Source organism: Salmo salar, chromosome 19 (assembly GCF_965601325.2).
Source record: "Salmo salar chromosome 19, fSalSal1, whole genome shotgun sequence".
In the NCBI taxonomy this organism is placed as follows: domain Eukaryota; kingdom Metazoa; phylum Chordata; class Actinopteri; order Salmoniformes; family Salmonidae; genus Salmo; species Salmo salar.
The window spans coordinates 17747880-17767703 of record NC_138309.1 but is presented as its reverse complement, the minus strand read 5'-3'; the positions used below and the strand labels follow the sequence as shown (position 1 = coordinate 17767703).

The 19824-nt window shown below is 41.9% G+C and overlaps 2 protein-coding genes across 8 annotated transcripts in view; both read left to right on the top strand.

Moving 5' to 3' along the window:
• The window catches only part of ccny (cyclin Y), a 71530-nt gene extending 67592 nt beyond the window's left edge, over nt 1-3938 (top strand). For 6 of the 7 annotated variants that reach the window (XM_014157365.3, XM_014157364.3, XM_014157363.3 and 3 more), the window contains one exon: nt 201-3938. In XM_014157365.3, the coding sequence (XP_014012840.1) occupies nt 201-317 (117 nt within the window). In that variant the 3' untranslated portion in view covers nt 318-3938. 7 annotated transcript variants of the gene reach the window in all.
• A 2025-nt stretch (nt 3939-5963) lies between these two features.
• Nucleotides 5964-11766, top strand: gjd4 (gap junction protein delta 4). Its single transcript, XM_014157469.3, has 2 exons — nt 5964-6465; nt 7112-11766. The coding sequence occupies exons 1-2, from the start codon at nt 6402-6404 to the stop codon at nt 8326-8328; spliced, it is 1281 nt and encodes a 426-aa protein (XP_014012944.1). The 5' UTR covers nt 5964-6401; the 3' UTR covers nt 8329-11766.
• The last annotated feature ends 8058 nt before the right edge of the window (nt 11767-19824 follow it).

Here is a 19824-nt window from a genome sequence, read left to right as displayed (position 1 = left end):
TATTGATCTAACTTGTTAAAGAAATGCCACCAAAGGTAATGATAAGTGATCTTGCTCTGTTTGAGAGCAAAATTATGAATATCCCTACATTTTTGATATTAGGCTTCCAGTGTAGTTTATGTAGCTCTGTGTACATAAACATAAAGTTAATTATGTTTTATATTATTCTATGTCTTATTGTGCATTTGTCCATGTCTCAGGCCATCTCCAGGTTGTGTGATGACAAGTATAAAGACTTGAAGAAAGCGGCCAAGAAGAGGTCTGTGAGTGCAGACAATCTGACGGTGGTGAGGTGGAATCCGGCCATCATATCCTAACAGCGTCCTTCACCACCAGGAGGAGGACAGCGCATCCACCATGACGGAGACATGACATGGCTGCCTGGCCTGGGAGGTCAAGGGTTAGGGCAGGAGAACTTAGACTCAGAACTCAGTTGTCCAGTTGCGTCTGTGTGGTTTGTTTCACACAGAAACGACCTGCTGGCACTTTTGTGGATAATAAGTGTTATTGTTGCTCTGATGGTCCACTTGTGTACTGTACATACAAGATGTCCCTCTGGTTGTCTGCAGTTGAACTTGAGTCCTACAGGTGACTTGGTGACCAATGGCAGAAGAGCAGTGGCCAGATGGGAAAAGATTAAAAGAACATTGGAAAGATCAAGAGACAGTGGAAAGATTTGAAAAATCCTAGAATAATAACCCTTAAATGCAAACAACAGCATTCCAATAGCCATTTTAAAGGTTGACTGTCTTGTATAGAGGAGAAATCGCTCGGGTATACTGTACATTCCTATGATTTTCAAGGATTTCAGCAAATTCCTCTCTAAAGCACAATGGTTTTTTCCCAGGTAACAGGCAAACCTAATTTGTACACATTCCTGAAATATAGAAATGTCTCTACTTTCCTTGGAGGCAGTCAAGAGCTCATCAAGTGTTATTCTTACTGTGTTTGGTTGCAATGAAATCAAACTGCCAAAACCTCAAGGGTTTCTTTCTGTGTAACGATCAACAAACTGCACCTGTGTTTGAGTTTAAAATGGCAACTGTTTTGTATTTACATTTACATAAAGACACCAAGAGCGGGAAAGTGAAGTGAGAGATATACAGTAGAGGAAGACAGACTTTTGAAGAATAACTTAATTAGGGCGATAAGACTGATAAATGAAGTTCAGTTGAAGGTGAACAAAATTATCTTTATCTTTAATTGCATTCCGTTCTATCTCTAGCTATACCAATTTGCCACTGAGTGATGATTATCTAAAACTATTTCACACATTAGTTCTATCTCTCTCTTCCTCGTGGCCAAAATGATACAGGCTGCGTCCCCAAATGGCACCCTTTTCACTATATAGTGCACTACTTTTGACCCGGGCCCATAGGGTGCCATTTGGGATACTACCACAGTGAAACATTCCAGTGAACATTTCGCTCACGCCAAGCAGTATTCATGTACTACTTTGTTTCATGCTAGGTCTCGAATGACGTACAGGGATGAGTTTGAATGACAAGCACTCGAATAGAAATGAGAAAAACATCTTCCAAGAACAGGAAATAACTAAGACAAGATGGTGAGTTTTGAACATCCATATAGTGGATTCACTGCCATTGTTCTGACCTGTGGTGCCTGTAACATGCTAGTGTAACGTGCTAGTGTAACGTGCTAGTGTAACGTGCTAGTGTAACGTGCTAGTGTAACGTGCTAGTGTAACATGCTAGTGTAACATGGAGACCTTCCTCTTTCATTTTTAAAGTGCAACGGGGGTAGAGTTTTTTTCTTGAATGTTTCATTTTTAAATTACTGATCTTCCAACTCTAAAGAAACAGCTAAACATAATTTCAGAAAACCAATTTGCATGATGATTCTTCAATATATTGGAAATGTATTTCTAAAAATGTACTACAGTATATTAGAACAAAAGGACGTTTATTGATTAACAAACACTGTTCACAAAACCATTAAGAATAAATCAAATATAATTATTTAGCAAATTAATTGATTTTGTACAGTGTATATAAGATATCAGTGTGCAGACAAAGAGCACATTAACTTTCAAACATGGAGAATTGGGGTGAAATATTTATAAATATCTGATCAGTGTTTACATATAAAAAAATTGCAATGTCTTATTATACCAGATATGAGGAGAGTTTAGAACTATGGGATATATGGAAGCTGGTATTATTTAATCTAGAATCTAGATAGTAAAACCTTTGGAAGGAATTTGAATCTTTGTCAGGATCTAGTTTTTCATATCAAGTTTGCATAGCTCAGATAAACCACAGTGAATGATGGGTTCATGAGTTTTTCACACTCAAACATTGAATTGAGACCGTTCTGTTCGACTCTCTCATCTTATCATGCATACATTTTCTGTGACCATATGAGTTATGTTTTCAGTGTTACATGGTTTTATGATATCCCTGTTGCAAAACCAGGTATGTAAGTGAAACATTCCTCTTGTTCTTGATTCTGTTTTAGTTTAAAGTTGTTGAGTTCACGGTGTTTCCCCACTCTTAAGCAATCTTAACTATTGAAAAGATAAAAGCAATTCCTTATCAAGGGTCTCTACAGTTGTATTTTTCATAGTTTTATTTGATAGCATTCCGTGAATACCAATCAGCATTCATTCAAACCATTCATCAGAACCAACTATCTGCCAGATGTTTCACTTTCATATGTAAAAAGGGATGGAGTTGTACCAAAGTATCAGACAATGAAGGATTAGCCTTTGAATATGTATTGCTGTGATATAATAGATCCCCTTTGCACGTGATCGGAATGGTATAAGGACTCTGAAGTGGAACTGTTGGAATGGTATGGCCTTGGAAACGGAACAGTTGGAATGATGTGGGGACTCTGAAACGGAACTGTTGGAATGATGTGGGGACTCTGAAACGGAACTGTTGGAATGATGTGGGGACTCTGAAACGGAACAGTTGGAATGATGTGGGGACTCTGAAACGGAACTGTTGGAATGATGTGGGGACTCTGAAACGGAACTGTTGGAATGATGTGGGGACTCTGAAACTGAACCTTTGGAATGATGTGGGGACTCTGAAACGGAACTGTTGGAATGATGTGGGGACTCTGAAACTGAACTGTTGGAATGATGTGGGGACTCTGAAACGGAACTGTTGGAATGATGTGGGGACTCTGAAACGGAACTGTTGGAATGATGTGGGGACTCTGAAACAGAACTGTTGGAATGATGTGGGGACTCTGAAACGAAACTGTTGCGTTCTATGGAGCTGTGACTGTGAGCGACTGAAGTGCAAATGTCTTGGGGCGAAAAGAAACAGGTGTTGTCGTGAGGAGACAGTATTTTTAAGATTGTATATCTTATTTATTGTATGTATGTGTGTGTGCATACAGTCTGATGTTGATTTCTAGAAATGAAAATGAACTCATCATGCTCTATGGGCCCGAGCCTGTGGTATAACCTAGGCTAGTGACTGGGGTGATAGTCGTGTGCACTAGACTCTACCTCTGCATAGAGTTTTTACTTCTTCTACCTTTTCTCTTTCTATCTCTTCTATGACAATGTTAGGATTTACCAATGCAACTCTCAGTTGTCAATGATTTCCTGTGCTAATGAAAGGAACTGCTGTATTTGTGTGAACTCTGTTTATATGTTTTGTTTTATAGTTTATTTCCAGGATTTTATTGCTGTTTATGTTGTTTGTTCCTGTTCTCAGTTTGCCCAATGTGGTTAATCTGTATCTTTTTGAGTACTAATCTCTTAGTTAATTGTAGCCTACATTCTAAGAAGTGATCCCAGGACCAACAACCCTAAGGGACTGGAGTCTGAATAAGCCGCGGTCTCTCTTCCTGTATGGACTGTTCTAACTATGATTTTAGTTTAACTGATGTGCCCAGTTCAGAAGCAATGTTTAGAAACCTGCACAATAAATAAACGTTTAAACCTTGCAATAAAAATACCATGGTGTCACTTTACTTGGGCGTGATAATGTAGCATTCATAAAGTCTTTATATGCATATGTCAGTCCCTGTGTTTATATCATCTTTTATACATAAATGATGTAGTTGTTTTTTGCTGTACCTGAACGGTATCAATTACATTTTCAATGGGTGTACTCCTGTTTATGCTGTACGCGTCTCCAAGTCAAGTGTATACTACAGTGTCACCCATTTGAATATGAACCTTGCTTTGGTTCTGTAGTGGTCAGGTCTACTTAGCACATCTATCGGTGTCTCTGATTGAGCACTCCTGGAGGAGAGGCAACGATTATGTCATGTCGTCCCAATGTAAAGGACTGGGTCAGTGTCAGTGAAAGAGAGACTGTTTGAATGAGAAATAAGAATGTACAATTGAATTAGTTAGCTGCTAGACTATCCTCCGTCAATGTTTTGCCCTATTATGCCATTCAAAGATGGTCACTCACACCGTTAAGTATCTGGATTTCAAGCAGGGCCTATTTCTAAAGATCACCACTTTTCTACACATGACTTCAGACCAAAATCAAAGTAGTTTTTCAAAGGGAAAGTAAGTTGTTTCTATTATTCTGCTAATGTAGCCTATGTTGTGATCAGTATGCAGGTTTTTTTTTCCCCCTAAGAAACAAAGATTTAAAAGCCAGAAAAGCTCACTGTTTACACCCGCACAGCCATATTGTCACTAAGGACCGTGTATAATCCTCCATATTAGCCCAGATTTACATGTCAAATACTGAGTGGTAATTGCTGCGCTAGTCAATTGATTCTCTTCCGTGACATTTACTGAAGGAGAGCTGTAGGCTAATGAATAACATGCTGCCACATCTCTTATAAACACACACCTGCAGGACCATCTCTGTGCACAACGAGCCAGGAGTACTAATATGTTACACAGGGAAAAGCTTCATTTGATGAAATATTGGTTCAAGTGATGTGTGGGTATGATATTAATACGTTTACAAAGCTGAGGGAGAGATGATAATCAGTTAGAAATCCTACATTTATATCAAGCCAATGAGGTTGAACAAGGACCAAAGCAATACAGTCTGTTCAACTGACTGGTAATGCCCACCTCGAAGTCAATGTATTCCTTTGGTCCATTTCTTTTAGTATGACCATTGTGTATCCCTAACGTGCATGTTTGTTGATTGAATGGAACCATTCAAATAGCAACGTGCTAACCTGTTTCCCAACCTTTTAAAATAAGTAATTACCCATGTTTTATAGACATTTACAGCAAATCCACTGCAGTCCTCAAACACACATACAGACACACATGCAATGGCCCCCCACGCTCAACCTAAATACCCCTGGGTATTCACCACAGCCCGTAACTTAATCCCCACAAAGCATCCTCCACACATGGAACACTTTTCCACACAAGTACATGATAATAACTAGAACACTTTATGACTGCTTATTGCCTGGCATCTGCCAATACTAATCAGCATAAATCTCCAGTCATTAATGGGACAAGCCTAGTCTGTACCCCATGCCATGTGTCCAGTAAAGATGTCCTTCTCTGAGAGGATGAAAGGATTTATGACAGCAAGGCCACAATACCAGGGAATACCAATGTGGGCCTTCTTTCCCATGGCAACAGTTAAAGCTTTCATCCTTGCTTTTCGTCTATCATTTTGTTTATTATATTATATTGATTTTTTTACAAGTCTCGCACAAAAGCCATTTTAAAACTTGCCATGAATTATCCCTATTCAACACAAGTCATCATTCACCATGGTATCCAGCCAACATGACAATGTGAAGAAGATGCCACATGGACCCTCTATGTCCTTGGCAGAGATATACATTGAGACTAGCTTTGAAATGCTTTCCATTGTGCTTGAGAACTTAATACAGAAATTTAATGAGTAATCCTGCAGCTTGTTATTCTCCTGGAAGGACACCCAGCCAGCCACCAAAATATCTCAGCAATGCCAGGATGGTCGACATGCCTCTCTTAACGGGTGGGTAAGAATAACCCTTACAATGGGGCTCACTCCCATCTCCTGTTCTGTTGTCTGAGGACAGTGGTCGCTGGGACAGGACAGACGTTGGGAAGAGACCAGCGGTAAGACAGGACTGACGTTGGGCTGACGTCAGGCACGGTCGACTCCACGGACTCTGGAGACTCAAGAATTTGGGAAGATGTTCAGATTTGTATCAGTTGTGTTAGAAGAAACTATCCACCAGTTCTATCTGATCACCTGGAGCTGTCTGGCTGATGTAGATTCTAGAAGAGAGATTCATCTGTTAGAACTGGACTCTAGTGTCTAGTTAATCTGCTCACCTGGAGGTCACTGGCCCCTGTGGAACGATTTTTGCCCTGGTTTGGAGGCGGGTTAGGGTGGACAGTGTCCTGGTGATCGAGGAGGAGAAGAGGCTCAGACAGGCCTGGAGGGGGACAGCGTGGCTTCAGAGGGCCTTCCTCATCATCATCTGCTAACATGGGCAGACAGAGCGCTTCCGAGGTGGTCTTCATCTGTCTAAACCACAACATAACGCTTGTAGGTGAGTATCTTTAGGATCTTTCACTGAGCGGAATGCAGACTGGATTTTTCATTGTAAGAGATTGTCAGTCAGAAAATATCAGAGAGAACATCAGTTTGCTTTGCATATACGATTATGTATGTTTAATGCAGTTCTGTCAGTTCTGGAAGTTATATCCTTCCATTGGTTTGATTTGACATCTGACAAGGGCTCATAGAGTAGATCATCGGAATGCCTTTGTCTGTCAGTCTGTCTAAGCTCAAACACAAGGGGAGAACATTCCCCTATCTGTTAGGTATGAATGATTGAAAAATGTTTGACCCATATAGGTAAAATAAGTGCTACTTACTCAACTCCCTGTCAGACAAAATTCAGTTTTAAAGTTTTATGTTTTGGGATTTTTTCCATTTAGAATATATTGATATTCCCCAAAATACCTAACAATTTTGATGAAAATGTACAGGCAAGATATATTTTCTTGGTAAACTTATAAACACATTTATTAGCAGTTAAAAAATAATTTAAGACTTTACCAGTCCTGCAATATGAAATTAAATTAAACTATGTGATTAAAACATATCTTTAGTATTTATTGCAAAATAAATAGCAAGTGTGAGTGGTTGTGATAAACTCTGACATTCTTTACTTCACCTTCACTGTCTTCCAGGGAAGATATGGTTGATCCTGATGATTTTACTAAGGATCCTGGTCCTGCTCTTTGCAGGATACCCCCTCTACCAAGATGAACAGGAACGCTTTGTGTGTAACACCATCCAGCCGGGCTGTGCTAACGTCTGCTACGACATCTTCGCTCCTATCTCTCTGTTCCGCTTCTGGCTTGTTCAGCTGCTCATTCTCTGTCTCCCGTACGTCATCTTCATTATCTACGTCATCCATAAAGTCACATCACGCCTCACCATCGACACTACTGACCCCTCAGATAGAGTTAGAGCTGAACCACTCTACCGGATCCAGCAGGAGTCATTCAGGAAGACGGCCCTGACCAAGACAGCTCTCCAGGCGCAGCATGGCAGGAGTCAGTGCTTCACAGGAGCATACACCCTCCATCTTCTGTTCAGGATACTGCTGGAGGCCGGGTTCGGGGTGGCCCACTACTACCTGTTTGGGTTCTATATCCCCAGGAGGTTCCTGTGCCAGCAGACTCCCTGCACCACTCAGGTAGACTGCTACATCTCCAGGCCCACGGAGAAGACCGTCATGCTTAACTTCATGCAGGGGGCCGGAGCCCTGTCGTTATTACTCAACGTGGCTGATCTCATCTGCGCCATCAAGCGCTCGGTGAGGCAGAAGACCAAGAGGAAGATGTTGGTGGAGAAGATGTACGAGGAGGAGCAGTACTATCTCCCGTCCAGCGGGGGGAGCAGAGGCGTGGAGGCTAACATCCCTCTACTTCCCCAGAACCTGGTGGTGGAACCTATAACCTTCCGGAAGAGAGGGGCCAGTAAGTCCAGCACCGCTGACCAGGGAGCCTATCCCCATCTGGGGGAGGCTGAGGACGCCTCTGCCCCTCGCTGTGGCTCTAGTTTCTCCTCGGGGCCTCCAGGCACCAACACCAATGGGAACAACCTCTACCCTGCACCCCAGGAGGAGGGCCCCGAGGCAGAGGGGAGCGAGGTGGCTCTGTGCCCTGTAGAGCCCATTGGGACACCCAGGTCCATCAGGGTTAGCAAACGCAGCCGCCTCAAACCGCCTCCGCCCCCACGACGGGACCTGTGCCCCCCAACGGCAACCGCTGCGGGCGTCCCTCCAGGAACAGCGGTGTGCACCAGGAGAGTGGGTCAGTACACCCTGGTAGAGATGACAGCCTCGGACTTGCAGTCCAACACCAGCGAGGGCCAGGAGAAGAGGTCTGAGTGGGTTTGATTGGACTGAGATGATGAGAGAGCTGCAGCTCTGAGGAGAGTGGTTTTATTTATTTCCATGATGGAGACGTGAGAACCAGTGTTGGGGAAGCTACTCTGAAAATATAGTTTACGAAGTTAACAATTACTTCACACTGAAATAACTTCATTATGCTACACTAAAGCGACCCTTAAAAATAGAATTAACTTAACTAAAGTTACCTTGAAAAAGTAGTTCACTACATCCAAACTACTTCATGATAAATCATATCTAAATATGAAGTATCATAGACTACCTATTGCTAGAACAGATCACTCTGGAGTCAGATGTTAACAGAATGTTTAATTTTTGCCTATTAAACACAAAAACGATGTTTCAAGTGAGAACTAGAAAGGTCTGATGCCAAAAAGAAAGGAAATGATTGCCTACTTCAATAGTTAGCTACACCCCTACATGGATAAAATGTAACACAATAAAACACTGCCAAGATGTGAATGTAGTTCAACTACCACCAAGCTACTGCAAAAGGTAGTTACATTACTAGTTGAACTAGATGTAGTTCACTACTCCCAAACGCTGGTGAGAATGTCAGGATCAAAACCACCTGCCTCTGTGGGATGTGGTGACAGATTCTTATGTGGCTAATACAGCAGCAACTGTTGGAGAAATGAAATCCTATAGGACCACAGTGTGCTGTAAGACTGAAGTTCATTCTGACATTCAGACTACGCTTTCACGCCAGGATAATTACATGAAATACGTATCTGTCATTTCTATCTGACCATGTGATAAATGCACATAGTTATGGTGTTATTATACCATCAGTGCGTTGGCATAAACTGTATAATGTATATTCTTTAAGGATGACGCAGAGACAAGATAATCCAGTCGTGGATACTGTCTTACTGCCAGGGACTCACTGCCTTAGTGCCTATCATTATAGCCGAGTGTCCTTCAGTAAAACCTTTCGTAAAAAGCTATAACTGTTCTGCCCACCTGTTCTCTCTGTCTATGTTAGATCCCCTATCACTGTCAGTAAACAAAGACAGGCCTTGACCTGTCCTGGGCCTGCCCCCAGCTAGGTCAAAGGTCAAAGATTACTGTAGAGCCTAGCTCTTAGCTCTGGGGTCAAGGTGGACATGTGCATACAGCCTGCGGATGGAGTCGTATTTGGATGGACACAAAGTCAGGTGGTCAGGTCGAGTTAAAAGACAATGACCCTGTAAGGTGCTACTCCTCCAGGCCAGGTTCTTCAGTAGGGAATGATATACCAGACCTGGCATCAAATAATATTCAAAATAATTTCAAATACTTTCTGTGCTTTATTGAGCTTGCCTGGCTTAATGGAACCAACAGAATAGTCCCAAAACTTCAAACCTTGTCCCTCTGGCATTTCAGGCAGGCTATTCAAAATTTGATTTAGAATAGAATTTGAACCCAGGTCTGGAGGATATACTTCCCCTCAGATATGAAGTATGGGCTTTGGCCCATCCACAGTTGGAATCTGACACAATTGGAATCTGTATTTATGGAGATAGATTGTCACTCTATTTCAAGGCCTCTGAGGGCTTCAGACATATACAGAGTCTGGAAATAGAGTGAGGTGGTGCAGGGTGTAACTCAACTGGACACTAATAGAGCTGCATCCCAAATGGAACCCTACTCCCTATACTTAGAATGTTTTTATTTAACCTTTATTTAACTAGGCAAGTCAGTTAAGAAAACAATATTATTTTCAACGATGGCCGACCTCGGCCAAACCCTCACCTAACCCAGACGGCGCTGGGCCAATTGTGCGCCGCCCTATGGGACTCCCGATCATGGCCGGTTGTGATACGGCCCGGGATCAAACCAGGGTCTGTAGTGACACCTCTAGCACTGAGATGCAGTGCCTTAGACCGCGGCGCCGCTTGGGAGCCCTATATAGTGCACTACATTTGGCCAGAGCCCTATGGGGTAGGTCAAAAGTAGTGCACTAAATAGAGAATAGGGTTCCATTTGGGATGTAAACTTGATGTGGCCTACCTAGCTGTTTGCTCTTCAGTATGTCATTGTAGCATTTGATTCACCTCAATGGTCAGATTAATTGGTGAGAGTCGGTGTGTGCACGGTGCAGTGTGCCAGCACTCGTAGCTGACTGTCAATCGTAATATGTCATGAAAGAAGCATTTGATTCCTTTTACACATTGTAGAACCTTGTCAGAGCATTACTGTTTAATGTTTTATTAACCTTTACCTTAGCTGACATGGTTTAAAATAGTTTTTGTTGAGATGTAATAAAAAAAAATCTTCTAAGGTTATATTTCATTGTTTTGTTATACAATGATTTCGTTTCTAGGGCAAAGAATGCAGTCATCATCATTGTGACTGTCAGATACAGGTCATAAGCACTTTATACGTATTTCTAAACATTTCTAAACATGTATTTAACCAGTGACTAACCAACAAAGGATTGCACTGTATACCACCGCCCAGTTATAAATCATCCCCATAGATTGGGGTACAATCTGATTTGGCCATGGGGAGATCCTCTGTGTAAAGGGATAGCTCTTGATCTTGATTTGCCATTATGTCTCCTCCTATGGTCCCTTTGAAGGTGACAACAAAGCTTGCTCCTACCTCACGGAGTCTCTAACGACACTGTAATGTGAGTGAACTGAGCTCAGTGCCATAGGGCAATAGGCTCAACTCCTCTCTGGTGAGATGCTTGATGTCATATGATCTGTCTTCATCTAGTGTACTTGTTGCAGATAAATGAGTTCTGTGAAATAGGATGCACAATTAAAAAAGTGTTTTATTTGTTTGTATTATATAAGAAACAGGCATTCAATTCCTTCTGTCTTCATCTACTTATTGCAGGTATCTGATCAACTTATTTTTTTTAATCGTTTTATTTGTTTGTATTAGCAAGAAAACAGACATTCAATCCCCTCTGTTTCATTGGTGTTGTGATTGGTTGGGTGAAATGGGTTTCGAGGCCATTCAATGCAATCAAAAGAGACTGAAGTGACTACTGCAGGTGATTTTGGGTCTCTACAGATGACTATTTATTACTGTGTTATAACTACTTTATTGTCCAGCCACATTCTTTCACATTGATTTCATAATATTTGTTTTATTATCTATTTGCCATGGTCAACTGAAGAGCTATGCCCTGGCCTAGTATTTGTATCTTATAGTGTTTACACTGAAAGTCAGCTGACAAAAGTTTATTAGAAATATCAAATCATGAGGTATCCTGAAATAAGGTCTGTGATAGAATGGAATAAGGTTTATTTTTTTTTGACAACATATAGAATTTGTTTGGATGTTTTCTTGAAACCCCAGTGCCCCCCAGTGGTATGAACCTAAAATTATTTTTTTCATTTAAAATCATACCAATTTGGTATCTAACCACCTCATAATACTTTCTTTATGATGATAAATATCAATGTTTATAATAAATTTATATTTCATGAACTCTATGGGTTCAGTTCATTCAGTCTGAGTGAATGTGAGACAGTGAGATAGACGCGTTGATAAACGATCAAAGCCTTTCTTCCTCAGCTTTCAGATTCAGAGTGTATATATATATATATAAGTAGAATGAATGAGTAGGTGTGTCCGAACTTTTGACTGGTAATGTGTGTGTATATATATATATATATATATATATATATATATATATATATATATATATATATATATATATATATATATATATATATATATATATATATATATACACACTGCTCAAAAAAATAAATGGAACACTAAAATAACACATCCTAGATCTGAATGAATGAAATAATCTTATTAAATACTTTTTTCTTTACATAGTTGAATGTGCTGACAACAAAATCACACAAAAATAATCAATGGAAATCCAATTTATCAACCCATGGAGGTCTGGATTTGGAGTCACACTCAAAATTAAAGTGGAAAACCACACTACAGGATGATCCAACTTTGATGTAATGTCCTTAAAACGAGTCAAAATGAGGCTCAGTAGTGTGTGTGGCCTCCACGTGCTTGTATGACCTCCCTACAACGCCTGGGCATGCTCCTGATGAGGTGGCGGATGGTCTCCTGAGGGATCTCCTCCCAGACCTGGACTAAAGCATCTGCCAACTCCTGGACAGTCTGTGGTGCAACGTGGCGTTGATGGATGGAGCGAGACATGATGTCCCAGATGTGCTCAATTGGATTCAGGTCTGGGGAACGGGCGGGCCAGTCCATAGCATCAATGCCTTCCTCTTGCAGGAACTGCTGACACACTCCTGCCACATGAGGTCTAGCATTGTCTTGCATTAGGAGGAACCCAGGGCCAACCGCACCAGCATATGGTCTCACAAGGGGTCTGAGGATCTCATCTCGGTACCTAATGGCAGTCAGGCTACCTCTGGCGAGCACATGGAGGGCTGTGCGGCCCCCCAAAGAAATGCCACCCCACACCATGACTGACCCACCGCCAAACTGGTCATGCTGGAGGATGTTGCAGGCAGCAGAACGTTCTCCACGGCGTCTCCAGACTCTGTCACGTCTGTCACATGTGTTCAGTGTGAACCTGCTTTCATCTGTGAAGAGCACAGGGCGCCAGTGGTGAATTTGCCAATCTTGGTGTTCTCTGGCAAATGCCAAACGTCCTGCACGGTGTTGGGCTGTAAGCACAACCCCCACCTGTGGACGTCGGGCCCTCATACCACCCTCATGGAGTCTGTTTCTGACCGTTTGAGCAGACACATGCACATTAGTGGCCTGCTTGAGGTCATTTTGCAGGGCTCTGGCAGTGCTCCTGTTCCTCCTTGCACAAAGGCGGAGGTAGCGGTCCTGCTGCTGGGTTGTTGCCCTCCTACGGCCTCCTCCACGTCTCCTGATGTACTGGCCTGTCTCCTGGTAGCGCCTCCATGCTCTGGACACTACGCTGACAGACACCGCAAACCTTCTTGCCACAGCTCGCATTGATGTGCCATCCTGGATGAGCTGCACTACCTGAGCCACTTGTGTGGGTTGTAGACTCCGTCTCATGCTACCACTAGAGTGAAAGCACCGCCAGCATTCAAAAGTGACCAAAACATCAGCCAGGAAGCATAGGAACTGAGAAGTGGTCTGTGGTCCCCACCTGCAGAACCACTCCTTTATTGGGGGTGTCTTGCTAATTGCCTATAATTTCCACCTGTTGTCTATTCCATTTGCACATCAGCATGTGAAATTTATTGTCAGTCAGTGTTGCTTCCTAAGTGGACAGTTTGATTTCACAGAAGTGTGATTGACTTGGAGTTACATTGTGTTGTTTAAGTGTTCCCTTTATTTTTTTGAGCAGTGTATATATATATATACAGTATATATATATATATACAGTACGCATCAAAAGTTTGGACACACCTACTAATTCAAGGGTTTTTATTTATTTTTACTATTTTCTACTGTGGTAGCCATGCAAGTTAACTGTGCCTTGAATTTTAAATAAATCCCTGACATTGTCACCAGAAAAGCACCATCACACCTCCTCCTCCATACTTCACTGTGGGAACCACACATGCGTTGATCATCCGTTCACCTACTCGGCGTCTCACAAAGACACGGCGGTTGAAACCAAAAATCTCAAAGGACAGATTTCCACTGTTCTAATGTCCATTGCTCGTGTTTCTTGGAACAAGCAAGTCTGTTCTTCTTATTGGTATCCTTTAGTAGGGGTTTCTTTGCAGCAATTGGACCATGAAGGCTTGACTCATGCAGTCTCCTCTTAACAGTTGATGTTGAGATGTGTCTGTTACTTGAACTCTGTGAAGCATTTATTTGGGCTGCAATCTGATGTGCAGATAACTCTAATGAACTAATCCTTTTCAGAAGAGGTTACTCTGGGTCTTCTTTTCCTGTGGTGGTCCTCTTGAGAGCCAGTTTCATCATAGGGCTTGATGTTTTTTGCTTCTGCACTTGAAGAAACTTTCAAAGTCCTTGAAATTATCCGGATTGACTGACCTTCATGTCTTACCAACCCTTTGTAAACTTCTGGAAAAAATGGTGTTTGACCAGATACAATGCTATTTCACAGTAAACAAATTGACAACAGAATTTCAGCATGCTTATAGGGAAGGACAATCAACAAGCACAACACTTATGCAAGTGATTGGCTGAGAGAAATTGATGATAAAATAATTGTGGGGGGTGTCTTGTTAGACTTCAGTGCAGCTTTTGACACTATCGATCATAGTCTGCTGCTGGAAAAACACATGTGTTATGGCTTTACACCCCATGCTATAATGTGGATAACGAGTTACTTGTCTAACAGAGCACAGAGTGTGTTCTTTAATGGAAGCCTCTCAAATATAATCCAGTTAGAATAAGGAATTCCCCAGGGTAGCTGTTTAGGCCCCTTGCTTTTTTCAATTTTTACTAACGACATGCCACTAACTTTGAGTAAAGCCAGAGTGTCTATGTATGCGGATGACTCAACACTATACATGTCAGCTACTACAGCGACTGAAATGACTGCAACACTCAACAAAGAGCTGCAGTTAGTTTCAGAGTGGGTGGCAAGGAATAAGTTAGCCCTAAATATTTCTAAAACTAAAAGCATTGTATTTGGAACAAAACACTCACTAAACCCTAAATCTCAACTAAATCTTATAATAAATAATGTGGAAATTGAGCAAGTTAAGATGACTAAACTGCTTGGAGTAACCCTAGATTGCAAATTGTCATGGTCAAAACATATTGATGCAGTAGTAGCTAAGATGGGGAGAAGACTGTCTATAATAAAGCGATGTTCTACCTTCTTAACAACACTATCAACAAGGCAGGTCCAACAGGCCCTAGTTTTGTTGCACCTTGACTACTGTTCAGTCGCGTGGTCAGGTGCCAAAAAAAGGACTTAGGAAAATTGCAATTGTCTCAGAATAGGGCAGCACAGCTGACTCTTGGATGTACACAGAGAGCTAATATTTGTAATATGCATGTCAATCTCTCCTGGCTGAAACTTTTATTTATGAGAGGTATTGGCATGTTGAATGCACGAAGCTGTCTGTCTGAACTACTGACACACAGCTCGGACACCCGTGCATACCCCACAAGACATGCCACCAGAGGTCTCTTCACAGTCCCCAAGTCCAGAACAGACTATGGGAGGCACACAGTACTACATAGAGCCATGACTAGATGGAACACAATTACACATCAAGTTACTCATGCCAGCAGAAAAATTAGATTTAAAAAACATGAAAAAAACACCTTATGGAACAGCGGGTACTGTGAACACACACACACACACACACACACACACACACACACACACACACACACACACACACACACACACACACGATAACATACACACTATACATACACATGGATTTAGTACTGTAGATATGTGGTAGTAGTGGAGTAGGGCCTGAGGGCACACAGTGTGTTGTGAAATCTGTGAATGGATTGTAATGTTTTTAAAATGGTATAAACTGTCCAGGAAGAGTAGCTGCTGCTTTGGCAGCAGCTAATGGGGTTCCATAATAAATACAAATACAAATACAAATGATGCGGTAGTTTTTTTGGTGGGAGAGAGGAGGGGAGGATGGGGTGGGAGAAAGAGAATAAACTATTAGGAGAAAGGATGAGAGAAAAGGAAGGTTACATCGAGCACCGCTCATCCTCCAGCCACGAAGGAGTGTCTTGTCTCCACATGTGGATTTTATACTGTAGGTACTGTCCTAACCGGTAGTCTTTATACTGTAGGTACTGTCCTAACCGGTAGTCTTTATACTGTAGGTACTGTCCTAACATGTAGTCTTTATACTGTAGGTACTGTCCTAACCGATAGTCTTTATACTGTAGGTACTGTCCTAACCGGTAGTCTTTATACTGTAGGTACTGTCCTAACCGGTAGTCTTTATACTGTAGGTACTGTCCTAACCGATAGTCTTTATACTGTAGGTACTGTCCTAACCGGTAGTCTTTATACTGTAGGTACTGTCCTAACCGGTAGTCTTTATACTGTAGGTACTGTCCTAACATGTAGTCTTTATACTGTAGGTACTGTCCTAACATGTAGTCTTTATACTGTAGGTACTGTCCTAACCGGTAGTCTTTATACTGTAGGTACTGTCCTAACCGGTAGTCTTTATACTGTAGGTACTGTCCTAACCGGTAGTCTTTATACTGTAGGTACTGTCCTAACATGTAGTCTTTATACTGTAGGTACTGTCCTAACCGGTAGTCTTTATACTGTACGTGCTGTCCTAACCGGTAGTCTTTATACTGTACGTGCTGTCCTAACCTGTAGTCTTTATACTGTACGTGCTGTCCTAACCGATAGTCTTTATACTGTAGGTACTGTCCTAACCGGTAGTCTTTATACTGTAGGTACTGTCCTAACCGATAGTCTTTATACTGTAGGTACTGTCCTAACCGGTAGTCTTTATACTGTAGGTACTGTCCTAACCGGTAGTCTTTATACTGTAGGTACTGTCCTAACATGTAGTCTTTATACTGTAGGTACTGTCCTAACCGGTATTCTTTATACTGTACGTGCTGTCCTAACCGATAGTCTTTATACTGTAGGTACTGTCCTAACATGTAGTCTTTATACTGTAGGTACTGTCCTAACATGTAGTCTTTATACTGTAGGTACTGTCCTAACCGGTAATCTTTATACTGCAGGTATTGTCCTAACCTGTAGTCTTTATACTGTAGGTACTTTGCTTATTTGAGCTGCTCTTGCCATAATATGGACTTGGTATCTTACCAAATAAGACTATCTACTTTTTTGGTAACTACATGATTCCATATGTGTTATTTCATAGTTCTGATCTCTTCACTATTATTCTACAATGTAGAAAGTAGTAAAAAAAATTGAAAAACCCTTGAATGAGTAGGTGTGTCCAAACTTTTGACTGGTACTCTATATATGAACACTTGGCCATACGGTCTGTTCACAGTTAGGCATTCCCCTGCAAGATGGTATGAGATGTATTCTCCATGTAGCATGTCTCCCCTCCTGAATATCATAGTGGTCCGACTATAAACTGTCCATTGTGGAAGAACGTCTGGGAAATAGCTCAGTCCTTTAGATAAAAGGAGAACTTTTCCTTTTGTGTGTGTGTCAGCACCAGGGGGCCCGAGGGAAAGGAGCACTGTGTTCCTCCTTGCCGTGTGGGGACAAGGGGGTTGCATGGGAACTCTTGAGAGGCAGGATGTTGTGCAGACCATTCTTCCTCTGCATGGTCATTGTTGTCATGCTAACATGACATCTTTGTCACACACAATAACAGTTCTGGCTCTGCTGACACCTGTCCTTAAGTTAGAGGTACTGTAAAGACAAACTTCTTAATTGGACTGGCGGACAGTCGGACCACTTGTCAAGTGGTCTTTGAAGTTTAAATGGCTTAATTGGATCAGAGGATACTTTGAAGAAATGATGTCACAATGATAGAATTTCCCATTTGGGAAAAACAACTGGGTGTGGCAGGTGGTAGAGTCAGGGGTGGGGAAGCCTGTCTTCTAGTATTTTTCGAAATCATAAAGCAACTTTAATCCCAAGCCCAACTGTAACAGTTTCTGTGACGTTTATATCCCTCGTGGTGTAACTCCAAAATCGGAGAGAACACAGATGTCGCTGAGCTCTTTATTTCTCAACATCTGCGTTTTAAACAGGCCTGTTGGGAATATGAGCATAAAACCAGTCTGGGGTCATGAACCCTCCCATTCTATATGAGCAAGTCACAGAGCACTAGGGTCAGGGCATGCTCTATCTCATACAGTAGATGTAGTCATACACTCGGATACACAGCTGTGGGGTCTTTTTATTATGTTGTAAATGTTGTCGTCTTCACTGTAAATGGAAGGGACAGGGTGGCAGGTAGCCCAGCGGTTAAGAGCATTGAGCCAGTAACCGAAAGATTGCTGGTTCGAATCCCTGAGCCGACTAGGTGAAAAATCTGTCTGTGCCCTTGAGCAAAGCGCTTAACCTTAATTGCTCCTGTAAGTCACTCAGGATAAGAGTGTTTGCTAAATGACCCAAAAAATATAATAATTCAAAAAAATATCCAAATGAGTATTCAACAAAGCTGTGGTATAGTCACAGATCACTGTGTGGAAATATTAATCCAATGCCTAATTACATTTGTGTCCCTATACTCTTTTGTGATTTTCGCACACCACAACGGGTTGATTGGGGTTGGTGATATATAGGCTGATTATAGCCAAGAGACACGTTTTGATTTCTGGCTAGCAAATGATCGGAGGTGTGTGTCAGAGTTGCTGTGTGTCCTCCATCCTCACTAAGGCTTTGTACTGATGTATAGGCCAACTCCACTCCACATCTCCCCTCACGCACTAGGAGATGAAAAGGCTGTGTGTGTGTGTGTGTGTGTGTGTGTGTGTGTGTGTGTGTGTGTGTGTGTGTGTGTGTGTGTGTGTGTGTGTGTGTGTGTGTGTGTGTGTGTGTGAATGTGTGTGTGTGTGAATGTGCGTGCGCATGCTTGCGCTAGCGATCGATTGCGTTTAATAAGCATAACCTGGCTCTGACCCGCTGCAGTCCTCTGTGTTGCTCCTTCATCAAACACTGGGATTAATATTTAACGGCCTAGCCATGTCAGAATGCATGCATCTCTTACCACGTACGGCAGAAAAAGGAACAACATAAAGGCTCCGAATGCTTCGCTTCACTGCAGCCACTGATTAGGAAATCAGACAAGTCAATCGCTGCAATGCAATGGGAGGTTGTTTCTTGCCTCGCTGCACAAAGCTAGAGGATTCAAGATGAGTTCTTTTAATCTTTTATCTTGTTGGTGAGGATTTCACTCTGTTAATAGTTGATATTAGGTGGAAGGATAGGCTAGCTACCTTCTCTGTCTGATACCACAGTGGTGATACATTGTAGGCTATTTACACACTGTATATAGATTGTTTTATATTGTGTTATTGACTGTACGTTTGTTTATTCCATGTGTAACTCTGTGTTGTTGTTTGTGTCGCACTGCTTTGCTTTATCTTGGCCAGGTCGCAGTTGTAAATGAGAACTTGTTCTCAATTGACCTACCTGGTTAAATAAAGGTGAAATAAAATAAAAATAAATGTGGCTATTATTCTGAGTAGAACACAAAGGTTATTTCCACAAAAAACACATGCATGCGTTAATAAATACAGATTTGAAATGGATTCAGGTAGCAATCCAATGTGTGAAGAAAAGTGTCATCTCAGAAAACAAAAGGGAACTATATGGAATCCGTAATCTGGCTTTCAGCAACCAGAGCCCTGTGTGTGCGGGTCATAAGGCCAGAGTGGACAGCCATTTGGCCTTTTGGAGTCACTTCTGATTACGATGCGAAGCTCATTTTAACGACACTCCCAGGGAGTCGAAGGGTTCAGGTTTTACTTTCTTAGATAACATCCCCAGATTTGGGTTACGATCCTCTTAAGAAACAGACGGCTCTCCGATAATTACATCTTGTGACAATCAGCCAAGCCAGGGCTTGCCCCATTGCCCCGAACCGCCCGCTTGCTCAATAGACGTACGTGTTAAGAGGAAATCAGATGCACAGCTTT